At 44.1% G+C, this 17,947-nt stretch overlaps 4 protein-coding genes across 4 annotated transcripts; 1 reads left to right on the top strand and 3 right to left on the bottom strand. All coding sequences in view use genetic code 12, as the record gives it.

Moving 5' to 3' along the window:
• Positions 1-244: 244 nt before the first annotated feature.
• Positions 245-2,131, bottom strand: LODBEIA_P38350 (uncharacterized protein; the record flags this gene model as incomplete). Its single annotated transcript, XM_066973989.1, has 1 exon — positions 245-2,131. The coding sequence occupies one exon, from the start codon at positions 2,129-2,131 to the stop codon at positions 245-247; it is 1,887 nt and encodes a 628-aa protein (XP_066830773.1).
• Positions 2,132-2,731: 600 nt separating this feature from the next.
• On the bottom strand, positions 2,732-4,021 carry LODBEIA_P38340 (uncharacterized protein; the record flags this gene model as incomplete). The annotated part of the gene is made up of 1 exon (XM_066973988.1): positions 2,732-4,021. The coding sequence occupies one exon, from the start codon at positions 4,019-4,021 to the stop codon at positions 2,732-2,734; it is 1,290 nt and encodes a 429-aa protein (XP_066830772.1).
• Positions 4,022-8,268: 4,247 nt separating this feature from the next.
• On the top strand, positions 8,269-10,077 carry LODBEIA_P38330 (uncharacterized protein; the record flags this gene model as incomplete). The annotated part of the gene is made up of 1 exon (XM_066973987.1): positions 8,269-10,077. The coding sequence occupies one exon, from the start codon at positions 8,269-8,271 to the stop codon at positions 10,075-10,077; it is 1,809 nt and encodes a 602-aa protein (XP_066830771.1).
• A 221-nt stretch (positions 10,078-10,298) lies between these two features.
• LODBEIA_P38320 (uncharacterized protein) lies at positions 10,299-17,846 on the bottom strand (the record flags this gene model as incomplete). Its single annotated transcript, XM_066973986.1, has 1 exon — positions 10,299-17,846. The coding sequence occupies one exon, from the start codon at positions 17,844-17,846 to the stop codon at positions 10,299-10,301; it is 7,548 nt and encodes a 2,515-aa protein (XP_066830770.1).
• Positions 17,847-17,947: the final 101 nt, after the last annotated feature.

Genomic DNA, 17,947 nt, shown 5'->3' with positions numbered 1-17,947 from the left:
CTGCTTATTTGACTTGTATGCTGGTGGTGATGCTAAGAGTCAAGAGAGTTCAAGAACTATCTGGTAATCCTACTATGGCGTAGGTGAAAAATGAGTGAAAAAAAAAAGAAGAGGAGACAGAATAGGCGCAGAGTGTAGAGGGTTAGTGCCCTAAACATGACTTGTTTGCACGTGATCAATGTGACGCGTTTCAATCTCATGATTTTTTTTCCGTTTCATTATTCTCTCCCTCTCTCGGTTTACACTATTTACCCCATTTGTACCAAGGAGATGCCAGTTTGGTTAATTGTGCATCTAGCAGTTGTTGTTCCTCCACCAAAGAGTTGAGTTCATCTTCTAAATTAGCAGTTAGCTCCACCTCTTGAGCATTCACCATGAGCAACTCTTTGATTTTCTCTTCGATGGCACTTGGAACTTCGTTGGAGTCGTCAGTGCCTGCCTTGAGCTCCATGTTGGTGATTTCCTGTTGTAGGTCAGCGATTTGCAGTCGTATTTCTTCGTTTTCACTAAGGATCTCCGGTAAGGTCACCTTGAGATCCACCATGCGCTGCATAATGTCAACATGGTCTCTTCCCAATGTGGAATACTGAAACTCCAAATGCTTCAACTGGTGTCGAAGCTTGCCATTCTCGAATTTGACAGCCTCGATATCCCCGAGTTTGCTCTTTTCCTCGTTGTAGCACTTTTCAAACATGTTTTCAAATTTGGTCAAGTCCAAGGGGTCGATGTTGATCTTCATCGCGTCCTGGACTAGCTGGTCTAGCAAGTAATAACTCTTGTGATCGGGCGTGGCCGTCAAGGACGTGGGGGAAGTTGCACTTATCGTCGAGGACCTTCTCGTCAAGATGGCGCTGAGTCTCCTCGAGCTTGTCGATGGCTCGCCATTCTGCCTGATGTATTCAGGGTTAACATATATGTTGAACAACTTTGTTTTCAAAAAATCCAATAATTTGTCGAATTTCAACGCTAGCAAGCTTTGTTCATTCTGCACCATCAAATTGACGGCGAATTTCAAGATCGCCTCTATTCCCTGGGTCACCACCACGTCAAAGATCCGCAAGACTATATCCAAGGGGAACTTGTACGCGAAAAAGGTGAGAAACCACTGGCTGGCATACATCGAAGACTTGATTTCCTGGTGGACCAAATGGTTGTACAAGACGGGCGTATGCTTGGCGAGTAAACAATCAAACTGGTACAAGAGCAAATGCAACCCTTTCATCTCGGGACAAAAGAGCTCGCGCAACCGGTATTCTTTCATCAAAAACACTAGCAAGCAAAAGCACTCGCTTTCATGCATATTCATAATCAACGGAATAGCAATGAAAATCATTCCCTGTGTATATCCAACATCGGGGTCATACAAGGAATACACCTTGATGACGTTGAACAACTCGTCGGCTTTGTTGGCGGCATCAATGTTGGTGAAAAAACTAGTTCTGGTCAAGTCTCTCTTTATGGCCTTTTCGTGAATCGATGGCTCTAGCTTCATCGTACGGTACAAGTCTTCCAAATTGGTATCTTTCGACCGCGTGACAATCTGCCATATGATTCCTCTAATCTCGCTCGGTATACCCTGGGTGATCAATTCGTTCAACTGGTCCAGCTTGTTGTTGACGATATAGTCGTAGTCGTTCACCACCAAGGTCCAAAAGTCCCAGTCGATTTGATATGGCATGCCGCCCACGTTGCCAACTATGCTTTTGATGTTGGTAAACGTGTTTTTGATATTCAGTGCTCCATCCTCGATTGTCTTCTGGGTCGTGGTGCTCTTGTCTCGAAACTTGAGCGAGAGAAGATTGTGCTTGGACTGTAACAAGTAATTTGAGCTCGACTTGTCGTAACTCGTCAGCAACGTAGATATCTTGGTCAAAGTGCCTGCCTCGTCTTGCTTTAGCGACTGGGGGAACGCTGAATCCAAATGCAACACTTTGTTGATGGCATCTCGAGAGGGTAGTTGAACGGCCGCTGTATTTGACTGTTTTGTTGTCTCTGTTGTCTCTGTGGATGGTGTTGTTTCCGTGGTTTGTGTGGTTTTCGATGTGTCTGTTGTTTCTGTACCGTTCACTTCCGTCTGTGCCGGCTCCTCCTCGAGTTCAGCTCCAGCTGTCACAATGGCGTCTTCACTCATACACTCGGTCTTTAATCCTGTGAGCACTTTGCTGTAATTGCAGGTATCGAATCAGTTTTGGAGCTCTCCCTTTTTCTTTATTATGGAGTTTGTTATTGCAACAAGTGGTCTGTTATTTTCATACAAGTGATTCGTTATCCGCGTTTACGGAGCGATTATGATTTTTTTTTTATTCCTTCATTCGTGACATAATTATAAAGCCGACCCCTTCAAAGAAAACAAGGAATGGGAAAGGGAAAGCCAATCTTTATGGAGCCATGAGACCACGTCACGGTGACTACAATCTGAAGCTGTACCGAGAGAATTACTGAGTGGAAAACTTCGAAAGTACAAGCACTGGAGTTGGGGACTTTTTTGACTGGAACCTCCGACACTTCTCCCTTCCTGTTTTTGGCGTTCCCAGGTTTAAGTTTAAAGGGAGACACCTAACTTGACTCATCAAGCCTCTCTCGAGTGTCCTGCCTGTTCACAACTTCAACCATTACAAAGGAACCATCCCAAAGTCGAAAAAGTCAAAGTATCCTCTCACTAAAACAATCTTATAAATATATATATTCTCTTTTTTTTTTTTTCCAAGCCGTGGTGGATTATTCTTCTCTATCATATATCAAATATCAAATCGAAATTATCACCAACTAAAGGCTGAGCAACTTTTTGCGAAGAAGAAGAAGAAAAAAAGTTAAAGACTGAGTCGGGGAAACCGGGCGATTCCTGATGTTCCGCTTTCCCCACGCCGGTCATGTTGTCATCCAAGGCGTCAAACTGTGATTTCTCCTCTTCCAACTTGATCTTTTTGAATGATTTGGGCTCCTCCATGTCTTCTTTGAAGTACGCGTCGTCGTTGTTCCATGAGCTCAAACTTAGTATCGACGAGGGCGAAGTCAACATGGAGTTTTGCGTGGTTGATAGTAGTGACGGTTGCATGGCCGATGTGGATGTGGATGCGGATGTAGACGCAGATGAAGATGATGCGTTGTTGGAGTTGCTGGTGTTGCTGGTGTTATTGAGTTGTGCCAGACTGCTGCGTTTATTTAGCCCTGCGCGGGTAGCTTCGGCAGCTTGGTTATGATTATGATTACTCAAGTCACTCTTGAATGCAGCATCGAGGAAATCCTTGTTGGAAGGAGATTGGGTAGGGATATTGTTCAATTGGAAATCTTCAATAATCTTTTGCTTGATTTTCTTTCTGTCCTCGGGGAATTCGTATTTATTATTGCTTTGATCTGAGTTTTTCCGGTTCGACGAATCACAGCTGGGCGCTTCTGGTTGGTTCCCCACTGGTTGAGGAGGAGGGCGCAGTAAACACTCGTCAACTGTGGAATCCCGTTTCAGTGCCAGTTTCGTCAGCCTCTTACTTACCTTCAACAGCTGTAAATGCTCCCTAGCTGGTTTCAACACCTTTGTATAGTCTCCACTCACCACATCGTCGATCTTGTAGTCGCTAGGCAAGATATAACTCAACACATCTTCCAACCTCTGCAACTTGTTTTCGACATCGGTCAAATGGGCTCTCGTCAAGGGGCTCCTCACTGTTCGTGGGCTATAAGAACAGCCCCAATTGTGTTGGATGCATTTAGAGCAACGTGGGTACTCCTTGGAGCATTTCAATTTGCGTTTTCGACACGAGTCGCAAGCTTGTTCAATTGGCGCTGGCGAGTGGGCCGAGCTTGGTGAGTCGTCGATATCGGTGATCAACACGTCTTCAATCTGGATCGGGGAGTTGTCTGCGTCTGTGAATGGCACCATGGGGAAGGTGCACGTTGGAAGAAAGAATTCGGTCAAGTCCAAGTCTGAGTCCTGTTTATTCAACAATACCGACTGTTGATGGTTTTGATCGAGTTGTTTGGCATGTTGTTGTTTATAGGCAATTGGTAAATCAGATGCGCTCATGGTTGGGTCCAGTTCAGTTTAAAGGGGGGAAGGCGCGGTGTTGACAGAGCAATCTTTCAATCTGAAGCTGACTTGTCAATTGAGCGGTAGTGGTAGTGATAGCAGTGCTGGGGGGTAATGGTGGTAGAAAGCAAAAGAGGTGTAGGGAATTGGACAAAATATATCCTGAAAAGCGACCGTTTTTGGAAAACCTGCCTCCTTCCAATAGCCGGTGTGTCAACTTACATGTATTTATATATCCGTGAATTTAAAAAAGTGAGGATGGGTTGATTGTTGATTGTTGTTGGTGAAAAATTATACCCACTCAAAAGTAAAATTTCTTAATCTACAAAAAAAAAGCGAGAGAGCCAAATGCTCGATCCCCCATCACTCCCCTCCCTTTCCCCCCTAAACGATTTAAGAAATGTAACATCCAATCCTTTTTTTTTTTCTAACCAACAAACCCAACCAAAACATCCAAAACCGAACCAGGTGATTTAAAGCACTATAATTTTGGAAAATCTCTGTTTTGGAACCACGTTGTATCAAACTCTACACATTTTTGTTTTATATGGGGTTCAGAGGGGAAGAGGTTTGGGTGTTTTTTTTTCTCCCAACCAGAACCAGAAGATTAGAACCGAGATGAAGTCAGCGTAGATGGCAGAGATGGGAGTAGTTGTGATGCAAATTGAATGATCTTGAAAAAGTGACTTGTAGAATGGTTTGGGTTCTTGGTTCTTGGTTTTTATTCGGTTATTGGTTTCTTGTTTAAACACGAGTCCCGCTCACGTTTCCCGCTCTCGCTCTCAGCTCTTTCGCCCTCTGCTATGCTTGTTGTTTTGTTGTTCTTTTCTTTATTTTGCAGTCAGGCCCCCGTCTCTAATCTTCGGGAATAAGCGTGCTCAGCAAACACCCCCTCGACAACGTAGCAACTCAAACCTCCTCGATTCCCACCCCGGTCTATTACTTCGGTTATTAGGGTCCACCATGCTGAAGCGACGTGGAGATGGAACCCGTAGGGTCCGGCTTATACTTGCTTCGTGCCTCATATGGAGAAACTTCAATAAAAATTAAAAGAAAAAAAGAGAGTGTGTGTGTATGTGTGTTTTTAGTTGCAGTATCGGTTCGCCAATGGAGGTGCAGGTGTACCCCTCACGCAAAAACTTTGATCTAGTATCGGTGATATAGAGAATGGAGGGTCGGGGCTGTTTGTAAATTGGCAAAAGGAGACAAATTTCTCGAGGTTTTGGATGAGAGTGTCATCTTATCTCTGTTATTTCCAGGAATAGTTGCTGATCGGCTAATAAACAAGCAAGAGATCTTCTTTTTCTTCTAGACTTTTGAATATTTTGAAAGTCGTAAAGAAGATAGATCCGTTGAGTCAAGGTTGCTGAGGTTCTAGCCTACAAAAAAACGTTTTTCCGATTTGTAGTAAAACCTAGACGTCTTAAGCCTGAAATCCGTCTTTTGTAATGATACAGAGAACCAGTAGGCCCCTAGTCTGCAAATGAGGTGATGGCCATCTTCGGAGTCACGTGTTCGGCACCAGCGCCGATCGTTTAACAACAAACTTCTCTTGCTTTGCAGAGATGCAGATGGACATCGCTACCAGATGGGCTGCAAATAGCTTAAAATCTATTGTCATTGGAGGAAATCGAGATCCAAACTTCGCTATGATCATGGCACCCAAACAATAGAACAAGTACGGGATCAGCTGCCGTCTCAGTCTTGTCTGAAACCACTGTGTACTGTCTCTAGCCACGTTTATTTATTCACGGAGCCGGATGACTTTGTGGAAAAGACAAAAAAGGCAAAAAAATGAAAAATCTTTTCTGGTACATCGGATTGTTTAAAAATATAAAAATGGAGTTGGCACCGCAAAGTCCCAATAGAGCAAATTTCCAACACCGGTATTGTCTTGAAAGCTGGCTAAAACAGAGGTGGGGGAAGCAAAAAAAGAAAGAAAGCAGAAGAAAAAAAAAGTAGAAGAAAAAGCGTTGTTCTTTAGTAGTAAGCGAGATCATGACATGAATAATTGAATGAACCACCAGCTCCTCAGCTGTTTCTATTGTCACTTTTGTTTTCTGTTTTTTTGTTTCAATATTTGTTTCATTTAAAGTGCAAGTGCTGGACGCTGTTGCTCATAGGTGAGGTTGGCAAAACATACCATTGGTAAAAATAGTGACCACGTCTTTTTCTTTTCTATTTCAAATGAATTTAGAAAATTTCTGGCTAAAAGGTTTTTAACCCAAAATGGGGTCAGCAGGAGACTTCCATGTCCATGGAACCTAAGATGAGTACACCACAGGACAGTAGCTGAGCTAAGCTAAGCTAAGCCCAGCTGGAACGTCCCCATCGCTATTCTACGTGAGTCTCGATGTTTAAAAGAAAAGAAGCGCCAGGGCACAAGTAAAAAAACATCCAAGAAACAAAGAAAGAAAAAGAAAAAAGAAACATCCAGTGGGGGCGTTTGGGTCATCGAAGTTTATCCGAATAATAGAGCGAAACTAACCCAAAAACGCGTGGCGTTTTATGGAAATAACCCGATCGAATCACAAAACTTCCCTCTCTCTAGTATACCTCCTTCTACCTGGAAGACAAAGGGAAGGATCAGATCATCGCAAGATGGAACTTTCAAAGGAAAAAAATTTTTCCAGACAAGCCCGACACTAAAGAAAGAAACAAGGCAAAACAACAAAAAAAAAAAAAAAAAAAAAAAAAAGAAAATGTCGCCAGATACGAAGTTCGGATTAACTAGCGGAGTAGAGTATAGAAGAGTCGGCTAGACTAGAATAGAGCAGAGTCGTTGGCTAGCTTGGTGGTGGGACGATGCAACTGTATCTTACCCAATAGCAGGAAACGCCACAGAATCTGTCCTTTTGTCTAAGGCAGCCTACTTAAACAGGGAGTGCAACCTGCCACTACTTGCTTAAATGCCGTGTGCTTTCACTATGTAGTAACCATGTCGGAAGAGAGGGGCCACAGAAGGAAGGGGGCAACAGCGAGCGTGTCAAAAATTCTCAATATACGTAACAGGTGGGAACAGTTGCTCTTGCCCGCCCTTGCCCCTGGGCATAATAATGCTGAACTTATTGACAGGTCAAGACTACTGGGAGCTTACTCTGACGAGGGGGGGGCGGAGGCCATCGACTCATCGCAGCGCAAGTCACGTGCACCGAACAAAAAAAAGAACCAACAAGAGGCTATATCATAAGCCGAGATTAGCCAGTAGATAACCCCCACCCCCTCCCCGAGATGCGTGGTCCGCGTCGTCCCCCCCAAAAGCCTGGGGGTTTATGCTCTACGGTCCACAACACGAAGCGTGAGGTGTTACTTATCCTCTACCTCTTCAGAAACCGAGCGCTATAGACAAAGAGCAGGGAGAATTGTGCGGGGGGGACGAGTTGCGAGTGGGAGTGTTTTGGTGAAATACCAACAAAGCAAAAAAGAAATACCTTTGCCTCCGCCCTTCCTTCTCCCCGAGAAATCCCTGCGATAGACCCACCGGCTGCTGATAGACACACCCGGTTCACAAGAGCCGGAGAAAGCGAGCTATCGAGCAGCATCCAGGGGCCTCTCTCCATCCTCTCAGGATGGAGAGAGACACGGCACGACAGCGACACCCAGGCATACCCAGCAAGACCGAGAGATAGAGAGATGAGGAGAAGGAGGGGTAATATAAACATGGAAATCGATTACGAGCAGATGTACTACTGCTAACCACTACTCAAAGTAGTAAGTGAATAAGCTAGCACCCGTAGCAGTAGCTACTGCTACTCCGCGAATAAGCAGCGCGGCACACGGGCTCTGCTCTCTGCTGGTGACACACGCAACCTCCCAAACCCTCGTTTTTCACACTCATCCTCTCCACATTTGGGGCCTCTGGTGATGGGGTGGCACTTTTGCTCCAGCTGTCTTTCTTTTTTTTTTTTTTTTTTTTATTTTTTATTTTTAGTTTTTTATAAAACTCAGGTAATATTTCCCGCCCCCTCGTTCCCCCCCATTTTCCTACACACGAGGAGTTCTCAGGTATATACAGCCAAATTTTTTACAACCAAGTTCTACAGCTCTGGCAACTAGCAGCTAGAGGGACAACGCTTGAAGGAACACTACGCTTGCTGAACAAGAGACGGAGCAGCTGTTTGAGTTTTTTGGGTGGCCCGTTATCTTTCGTCAAAACCAGGCGAGATTCCTTCTTTTTTGTAAAAAAAACAACAACAAACGAGCTGTAAACTCGGTCGAGATCTACACAGTATCTCGAAACACACATGATGGTTGGGGAGCAACGCCAGCAGCAGCAGCCAGTGGGCCACGGCCACGGCCGCAGTCCGGTGTTTGAGGCTAGTTATATGCAACAACAGCAGCAGGCCAACTTTTCTTCGTCGTCGTCGTCGTCGTCGTCTTCGGAGTCAACGCCGGTGGCTATAGCTATGGCAGCAGCTGCATCTACAGCTGCTGCTAGCTCGAAAAACAGCCAGACCAGTAGCAGCGGCAGCAGCAGCAGCAAAAATAGCAAAAGAGACGGCACCAGGCCCTACAAGTGTCCGCACTGTGACAAGGCGTTCCACAGACTAGAACACCAAACAAGACACATTCGGACCCACACGGGCGAAAAGCCACATCTCTGTAAATTTCCCGGCTGCTCGAAAAAATTTAGCAGATCGGACGAGTTGACAAGACACTTGAGAATACACGCTAATCCAAACTCAAGAAAGAACAAAAAGTCATCCTCGTTACTAGACTTGAACAAGAGCGATGCGCGAGATCAGATTGTGTTTGAAACTATTATTGACGATGGCCAAAAAAGTGCTCCTAGTCAAGCCCTGAAGCAAGCTGAACCTGGTACCGCCCTGTACCATGATAATACTGGTAATAACAACAACAACAACAACAGCAACCCTAATAATAGTTCGCCGCCTTCATCACCGTTGATGTCCACGATCCAAATCAAAGGACAACTGCAACAAGAAGACCATGCACTTGAAACTAAGCATCCACAACAGCCGCAACCACTCACACCAAACGCAACTCCCACATTGAAACCAAAAGCAAGAAGATCGGGTTCTGCCAATCACATACCCACCGCCACCACCACCACCAACAAAGAAAACCAGGATTCGTCCGTTTCAATGGCAAAACATCCATCTAGTATCGATATATTGGCTCTGGCTGCAACGCAGGAATTGCAAATCATGGAATCATCTAAATCATTACCGTCACTAACCGACCATTTCAAGTTGAAACAAAGACTTTTGAACTTGCCCACAAATGCAATAACCTCTAACTTCACCTTGTCTTCGCCATCACCTGCCACTACCAAGTTTTCATTCCACACTTCAAATTACGACTCCACCCCATCAACTTCAGCATCAAACCTATATCCGATTTTCCATTCTAATAATAATAATAATAGTAATAATAATAATCACGAAAGTTTGCAATATTTGTCCAATGTTGCTAGCCGGTTTTCATCAAATCCTAGTAATCAATTCACAAGAATGATTTCAATCCAAGATAACTTCATCAACAATAACAATAACAACAATGCAACGATACAACCACAACCAAGACGCAAGACCCACATTTCTCATGATTCGGATATCGACTATATAAGACAAAAATTGAAGAAATCGAGGCCAAACAGTCCCAAATTTTACCAGTATGGTAATAACAACAGTTTCCATGGTACAACAGCTCACCACCTGAACCAGTATAACCACCTGAATCAGCATCATCACCAACAACAACATCAAACATTACCAAACTCGCCCATATTGGGGTTGTCAACAAACTCAACTCCGTTGATATCGGCAAACAACAGTTGTACAAATTTGACGTTATTGACCATGACCCCAGTTGTTAAAACTACTTCTACCACAACAAACTCCACTACTAATCGTAGTTCCAACGGTGCCGTGGGATTCAATATATCGCCATCGTTAAATCGTTCGATAACACCGCCGCCTTTACATCGGTCTCAATCACCAAAACTGCATTTAAATTCAACAACACCGAAAATATCTCCTCATTCAAATGATGCACTTCCAAGTTTCAAAAGTTTAAACTTACCCATGTAAGCTCATTTTTACAGTCAACACTCTGAGGTGAAACAAAAACTTGAGGTCTTAGAGCATATCCGACATTCTCATATACTACTAATACCTCCACCATTTAATATTAATAGGGACTTGTAATAATATCATTTAATTTTTTTTTAGCGTTCTAAAAAGGAAAAAGTTATTTACATCATTTCTTTTTTTTCAACACTCTCCAGCATTGGTCTCTCTCACTAAATCACTCAAATGCCAACTGACCAAATCTCTTCTTCATCTTCAATTCTATCACTAAACAACGTTTCTTCATCTCCACCTTGTTCGATTCGTTCTCTTTCAACATTGGCTAATCTTAGGGCAACTCTCTTGGTGTAATCGCCGATTGATCGACCATTGATGGTGGTGCCACCAATAGTAACAACTTCACTTTTACCTTGGAACCAACGGTCGAAAATGTCCAACTTTTTATCAACAATATTGAAAAGATCTAGGTACGCCTTTTCGGCAGCGAGCTTAATGGGGATTATGGGGTCCCGGACCGAGGCAAATACACTAGGAACAAGGAAATCCAAATATTCATCCCGCGTCGGTTTCTTGTGCGCCACGCTTCTAACAACAATCAATGCCAATCTCTTTGTATCGGGTGAGTTTGAATTTGGCTGGATGATTAATTTCGCCAATTGCCTGAGTAATTGCTCCTCATCTTCTTCAGCATCACCACCACGTTCTGCTTTGATTTGCGACAACAAAATTTTACCAATGGCAATGGTAGCATTATCACTGATGTATGGATCGCTAGCATTGGAACAGTTAACCACGTAATCAACAACATTTGCATTGTCTTGAATCAACTCTGGCGCGTATTTCAAAAACGAATTGATGGCCAAAATCGAAAACTTTGATTGCGTATTCAACACTTTCTTTTGCAACAAATCCAGCGTCTCGTCTTTATTCAAGACATTGGCCAATGAACCCAACAATTTCGCCGATGACATAGAATCGATGCTCTCTTCTTCCACAATCGACAAAAGATTCGCTTTCGAAGCCTCATTCAATTGCTCTCCTTTCGTTTCAACAACGGCAAGCATACCTTGCAACATCGAGGCCTTGACACCGGAATCGTCCGTGGACTTGGCATTGGACACCAATTCGGTGATCAACGAGTCAACTCGCGGTTGGTGCTTAATCAAGGTGCCCAAGGCAACAGCTGCTTTTCTTCTCAACGTCTCATTGGAAGCATCGCTCAAACAACGCACAAATGTTCTTTGCAATTGTGGGATAAAAGCTCGCAAAAATTGGGGAATCTTGATGAGCAAAATATTCAAGGCCACCAAGATGGCCGATTTGATACTCGAAGCAACTTTTTCTCCAATGACCCTAATCATTGGACCACTGATTACAGTTGCCAACGTCTTTAAATTGTCCGCTGGCGTCTTTTCAATGATTTCTGCAATTGCCAAAGCCGACATCTCCTTCTGGTCCGAAGTACCATACATCAATCCGTGCAAGAATATTGGCAAGATACTATTTGGTCCCTTGGGTAATGCAAATGCCGGCACTTCATAACCAGTAAGATGAAGAGCTTGACTAGCAGGCTTGACCAATTTCTCCAACACTTCCTTTGGCTGTTTCTTCACCAATGCAGTCAACGACTCCATGCTTCCCTTTACCACTTTTGGCGATGGGTCGCTTAGTGACAAAAGCATTTGGAAAACAAAATCTTCAAGATACATCGAATAATCCAAAGAAGCCTCGCTAAAGAAAAGGTCCAATTGAGCAAAAATGACTTCTCTTCTTCGTGGATCCTCATTCTTCATTAACGCAAGCAATTGCTGCATCAATAAATGGGCACCATCATCTTGCACCGACAAGAGCACTTGGTTGAACTCCTCAACAATGTCCTCGCCAGACATTATGCCTTCCACCATTGTGTTTATAATAACAGATAACTTCTTGTATAAAGCGGTACCAGCCACTGAAGATAACGAAGACAAAGCTTGGTAATTGATTGGTGTCTTGAGTAACGCGGGCAAGGTAATTGGGAATATGATGTCCGACTTGTTGGCCATCAACTCTTCCAACGCCACCACCGTTGTTGCATTCAAGTCAGTCAACAATTGTGGTATAATCTCGTGAATGACCAAATTGCCCATTTTCGTGTGCAACTCTTCAAATGCCTGAGCTGCTGCGTTCCTGGTAGGCTTGTCGTGAGTGACAAGACCATCGTGAATAATGGAAAGGAAAGTTTCTTGGTACATGGTGAGCCCCTCCAACGAGGTCGACTTGATCAACTCTGTCAATGCTATACATGCACCTTCTTGGTCCTTTGCGCTTTGCAAAGTTGGCAACAACTGCGGCAATGCATTTGCTCCAACACGACGAACCATATCTCCCAAAGTGTGAGCAGCAATGACTCTTTGTGTCTCGTCGTCTGAAGCTAATTTGCCCACAATGAGCGTGGTCAACGAAGGCAAGATTTCCTTGACTGTACGTGGAGTATTGGAAACAAGCGCTTTCCAAATATCGGCACTGGCATTTCTTACCATACCAGCAACATCTGAACGGCAAACAAACAAGGCGGCCAAAATACGGTCACGGCGATCTTGACCCAACACTTCAGCCAATGTTTTACTAACCTGCTGATCTTCAACAAGCTCATTCTTACCAGAAAGGCCGGTAATCTGGAACAACAAGTCTCCCGTAAGTTCCAAGGATGATAAACGAATACGGTACGAAGTATGCGACAACCCTGCTTCCAATTCCGGTAACAACAAATCGACGGCTTTCTTGGCATAGTTTTTAACAATCAACCGCCCTGATTTCAACGCAGTTTGTCTTATATCCTCGTCCTGGTCAGCCAATCCATTCAAAATCGGTGGAATAATTCTACTCAAGTAAGGTGAAAACTGGGAGCCAAAACAAACGGGCAAAAACAACAACAACGGCATAAAACCCGCGCGCACAGCAGCACGTGGAGAAGAAGCGGAGCTAATGATCGATGGTAAAAGCTCTTCCAACTTGTTGATACCAAGGCCGCTGATGACCTCCGAAAGCGCCTGGGCTGAGCCGAGTCGGTCTCCAGCTTTTGTTTCGTCCTGCAAAGTGGCAATCAACTTAGGAATTAAATCTGGGAACTGGTCTTCTCCAAGCTTCTCAACCAAGGACCCCAATGCTCTAGCGGCAGTAGATCTGGTTTGAGGCACGGGGTCAACCATTGCCGTCTCCAATTCTTCAACCAAGTCGTTCAAATACGGTTGTAAGTCCTTGGAGTCAACCAAGATGGCCATATTGCCAACAATCTGACAAGCTTTCTTCTTTGTGGATGCCGATCTGTCCTTCATCGCTCTGTGGATGACGTGAATTATAAGCGCCAACGAGGAGCTGTCAATGTAGTGCACAAACTGTGTTCTCGTCAACTTGTCCAACGCCTCGTCCAAATGCTTGGTTGGATCTCCAATAGCGTTGATCAAATAAGGAACAATTTGTTGGATCTCGGGGTTTCTAATAACTTCACCGAAACGCTTAAGAGACTGCTCAGCGGCTTTTCTAACCTCCTTGTGCGTATCATTCAACACGCCAACGATTTCAGGAATAATGATTGACAATGACGCGGACAATTGTTCCGGGTCCAAATACGCCATCGCACCCAACAATTCAACCGACCCTTTCTTTGATCTCCAAGCGATTTCATCTAGGTTGGAAATAGCCAAAGGGATGAGCTTCTTGACACCAAAGGACGAGGTGTTCTTCATAATTTCTTTGGCGCTATCATCGGTAGCGGTTCTGACCTCTGCCTGAGCGTCACCAAGATTCTTCAAGATTATTGGCAATATTTCAAATACAAAAGGTTCGAAAAGTTTTCCCAAACTTTTTGATAAACTTTCAAACACCAACGAAACACTCTCTCTTTTGACTGCATCCTTTTTATCATCAGACGCATCGGTCAAGTTCCGAATGACGTCGTAATCTGAAAGAGCCTTGATACCGGAACCCTTGACTAAACCAGCAATACCATAAGCAGCGCCTCTTCTTTTCGCTTTCGTTTTCGCCGTGAACAATTGCTCAAATAGTTTATCGAAATACTGGCTAAGCTCAGATTGGAATGCTGGTACCAATGGCGCAATACATTCAGATACAGCAAACTGAACTCCCGGAGTGTCCAATGACTTCATCAATCTTTCGAAAATGACTCTCAAACGCGCATCTGATGCATCCAAGTGGCTTGCCAAGGCTCCGTACAAGATAACCACTGGTTCCTTGATGTTTTTGGAACTCAAATTCTTTTCAAAAATTTCAATCAAAACCTCAATGTTTTCAGCACCGTGCGACTTGATGGCCTCGATACCTGCGTCCTGGTATTGTTGGCGCACATTTTCATCCTTGTCGCCCAAAGCTTCATCAACCAAAAACTGAATTAGTTTTTGAACATCGGCTTTTGTCAAGAGCGGAACGAGGAATTTCAACGATAACGCAACGGTGGATCTTTCCTCCCAGCGGTCTCTGTTATCAATGGTGGATTTGATCACGAGACCGAATTCATCCTTCTTTGGAGCAGGCGGGTTTTTCTTTTCAAGGTAAAAGTTGAACAACTCATCAATGTTCAACGTTGCTGTTACTCTCGTGGCTTCAGTGTAGGCATGAGCAACGGATAATCGCAATCCAGCATCGGGTAGTCCAAACAAGTCCAACAAGCTTGCAGTGCCATCAACTGACAAGGAATTGTCTTCCCATATAGTCTGAGCAAGCTCACGCGAGTTATTATCGGTGTCAAATGTAGCAACAAACACTTCTCTCGAGTAATGTTCCAATTCAAACTCCGAGTCCAATCCTTCCAAGATTGTTGATCTAACAAACACGTGCGGTGACACCACATTCTTCAAGAGCAACTGCAAGTCCTGCTCGGAAATGTCGACTGCGATGTAGGGGCACAAGGACAAGAAACACTCCTTGACGATTTTCGCTTTTGAAGGGATGGACATGAGGGAAATCAAAATCTCCAAAATACTACCACGAGGAATCTCGGGGTCCGAGAACAACTCGGCGTGTGCAGATATAATTTCCACGCAAAGCAACAATTGCTCTTCTTCGGGGTCCTCCTCGGCAAACTCTGAAGTCACTGCAATCTTTTTGGAGTTTTTAAATGCAGCCACTTTCCCACGCTCGAGAACCTTTGTCAACAAGGGGAGCATGTAGGTCAAGGTGGCAGTGTCCAACGGGTTTTGGTCGCTCAATATCTTAATACGGTACAAGATTCTGCCAATCAAAGACACCAAATTTTCCTGCTGCAATTGCTTGTCCAAGTTGACATTGTGCAATCGCAAAACGGCCACTCCAATAAATTTCCTCAACGTCTCGAGCCGAGAGCTGGCCAAATTGGAAAGATCCAAAAACGCATCGACTGTGTTGCTAAAGAGGCTGCTTTCGGTCGTTGCGAGTTTCAATAGTTTTCTAACACATGCAGGGAACCACATTTCGGAACCATTTTCAACAAACCTGGCTTGCTTGACAAGCTCCTGGGTCAACCCAACGCCAAAGTCGACTTTTTGGACAATCAGTTTGATCTCGTTCCGTATTTTGGACTCCCGGGCGACTTGTTCCGCAACAAGTTTCTTTTCCTCGGGTGTTAACAGCTTCTTTGTCTGTTTCAATTCCTTCCCGATACTTGCTTCCCAAGCCTTGATTTCGTAATCTTTGGAGTTTTTATCCAACTCCTTGTGATTTTTCTTGTTCTTGATCTCCTCAAGCACATCAATCACCATTTCACCATCTGTTCCGTGATAGATCAATTTGGAGTTGTCATCGATTGGACCGTCTACAGACAAGTCCTTTTCAATCAATGCAACAATTGGTTCAATCATTTTAGGCTGAACGAATGCCAATGTCGCCAAACCCTTTATTGATGATGATGAACAAGAAGGAGATGCGGTATCACAGGAGTTAAACATTTGATCGAAATTATCGTGCACCAACTTGGCAATATCGATTTTGTGCCCGCTTCTTTGAACAAGCCCAATCCAGCCTCCTTTGACATTGACCCGTGCATCATGAGCAGGAACAAACAAAAGCACTGCATTTTGTTTAGCCTGGTCAATCTCTTTCAACTGGGTTAAAACGGAAAACACGGGACTCAACAATTGAAGGTTGTGCAAATCCTCCGAAAGATGGGCAAATTGGCTGGCGATTGCATTGCCAAGCTCCAAATTCACCTCGGCTTCTTCTTTGAATCTCTCTAGGGCCAATTTTCGAACACAGTATGGAACTTTAGACCCGGCCAAGACGTATAGCCAGCCGGTTGGCTCATCGATTAAAGCTCTAGTAAACCAGATCAAATCTATAGTGTCTAATTTTTCATAGAGCTTGGAATCACCGAGCAAAGTGGTTTTCTTGTGAGTAAGCAAAGAGGCTATGAAAGCACATGCAATGAATTTTATGTTGGATGCAGGAGCATCTTCGATGGATTTCAAAGTTTCTTGCAAAACAGGTTCAAATTGAGGAATGGAGGGCTTATCATAGGCATGGCCGGCGTATTCGACAAACCACACACGACGAAACTTTGATTTAAAGCCCGTAATGTACACTTTTATGAGTTCTTCATTTGCAAATGTTGACTGGAATGCGTGATAGGTGAGCACATTGACCAAACTGCTCAATGTTAGTTCGTTTTGCTCCTTGCTTGCTAGCGAGAGCAATGCGTCGATAATCTTGGTGGAATTTGTTGAATGCAAAAGTGATTTGATGAGAAGGGATTTCTGATCCGCGTTTGAAGTCGACTTGAGCGCCTTTAATATCTCATCACTGAGATCCTCGTTGGACTTTTGGCAGAGCAACTCTAACGTTCTGTAAGCTCCAATTCTCACGGTTTCCTTTTGGGATTTGATACCAGTAATGATCGACAGCAACAATTTACTCGATACGGTGATTGCCACGCCATCAAGGCTCTCAAAAAATAGCGGGAGCACTAATCCAAACGAGTTTTCCGATGATCTGAGGACTGCTTTTTCAATTGCTGGTTGCAAAAGTGCGGTGTAGTTCTCCTCGTTGACCAAAGTCTTGATGCAAGGGTTGAAACTCTTCAACACAACTTCCAAGGGCAACTTCTTACCTAGCAATATCTGGTTGATGTAAGTGTTTAAGATGGCTTCTCCTTGAGCTTTAAATTGCTCTATAACCGAGGGCTGGGTAGGTATAAGCTCTTCGGCTGCCAAGTTGAGCAAGCCCAACAAGGGGAAAGAATGTTCGTTCTTGACAATCATCTCGAGATAATCCTGGTTTTTCTGAGTGGCCAATGTCTTGACAAGAGAGCTTTTCGTTGAAGTAGCCACGGAGTGGGCTATTCTCTGCTGAGCTTTGCTCCACTTGCCCTCGTGTTCAACACACTTGACAACTAGTCTCGCCTGCACTGTGACACATAAAGCGGAAAGTTCAGACCTCGCTGCAAGTTCGAGATTGAACGCATTGATCCAGTCTAGCAATGTTAAATAGTCCCGCTGTGCCAATCGATGGCCCGAGCTTTCCTTGTTGATAAATTCCACATAACACTGAAAGTATCGCAGATTGCATCTTCTCCCAATCGAATTTAAAGTATCGATAATCTCATTTCTAGAGTCCAAGTCCTGGTAGTAGTTGTACGTCGACAATAAAGCAGCAACAATGATTCTACTGTCTGATTCTTCAATCTCTGAAAGCAATGCTTTAACTGTTCGAAGAGTGCTGAGTCGCGTCGTCACCGAGGAGCTCTGAATGCCCTTTTCAAACAAGGGTTTCGACTGCTCCCATGTAGTTGTTTCTGCCATACACGGTAACGAAATGGGATGCTATTCAAAAGTATCTTGTTGATAACGTTAAAAGATTCGACTCCTGTGGTTTGAGTGATGGTAGCTTCTCTCTGCGCTGA

The sequence above is a fragment of the Lodderomyces beijingensis genome, assembly GCF_963989305.1.
Source record: "Lodderomyces beijingensis strain CBS 14171 genome assembly, chromosome: 4".
NCBI lineage: Eukaryota > Fungi > Ascomycota > Pichiomycetes > Serinales > Debaryomycetaceae > Lodderomyces > Lodderomyces beijingensis.
The sequence above is the reverse complement of the archived record's forward strand: the minus strand, read 5'-3'. Positions and strand labels throughout refer to the sequence as shown.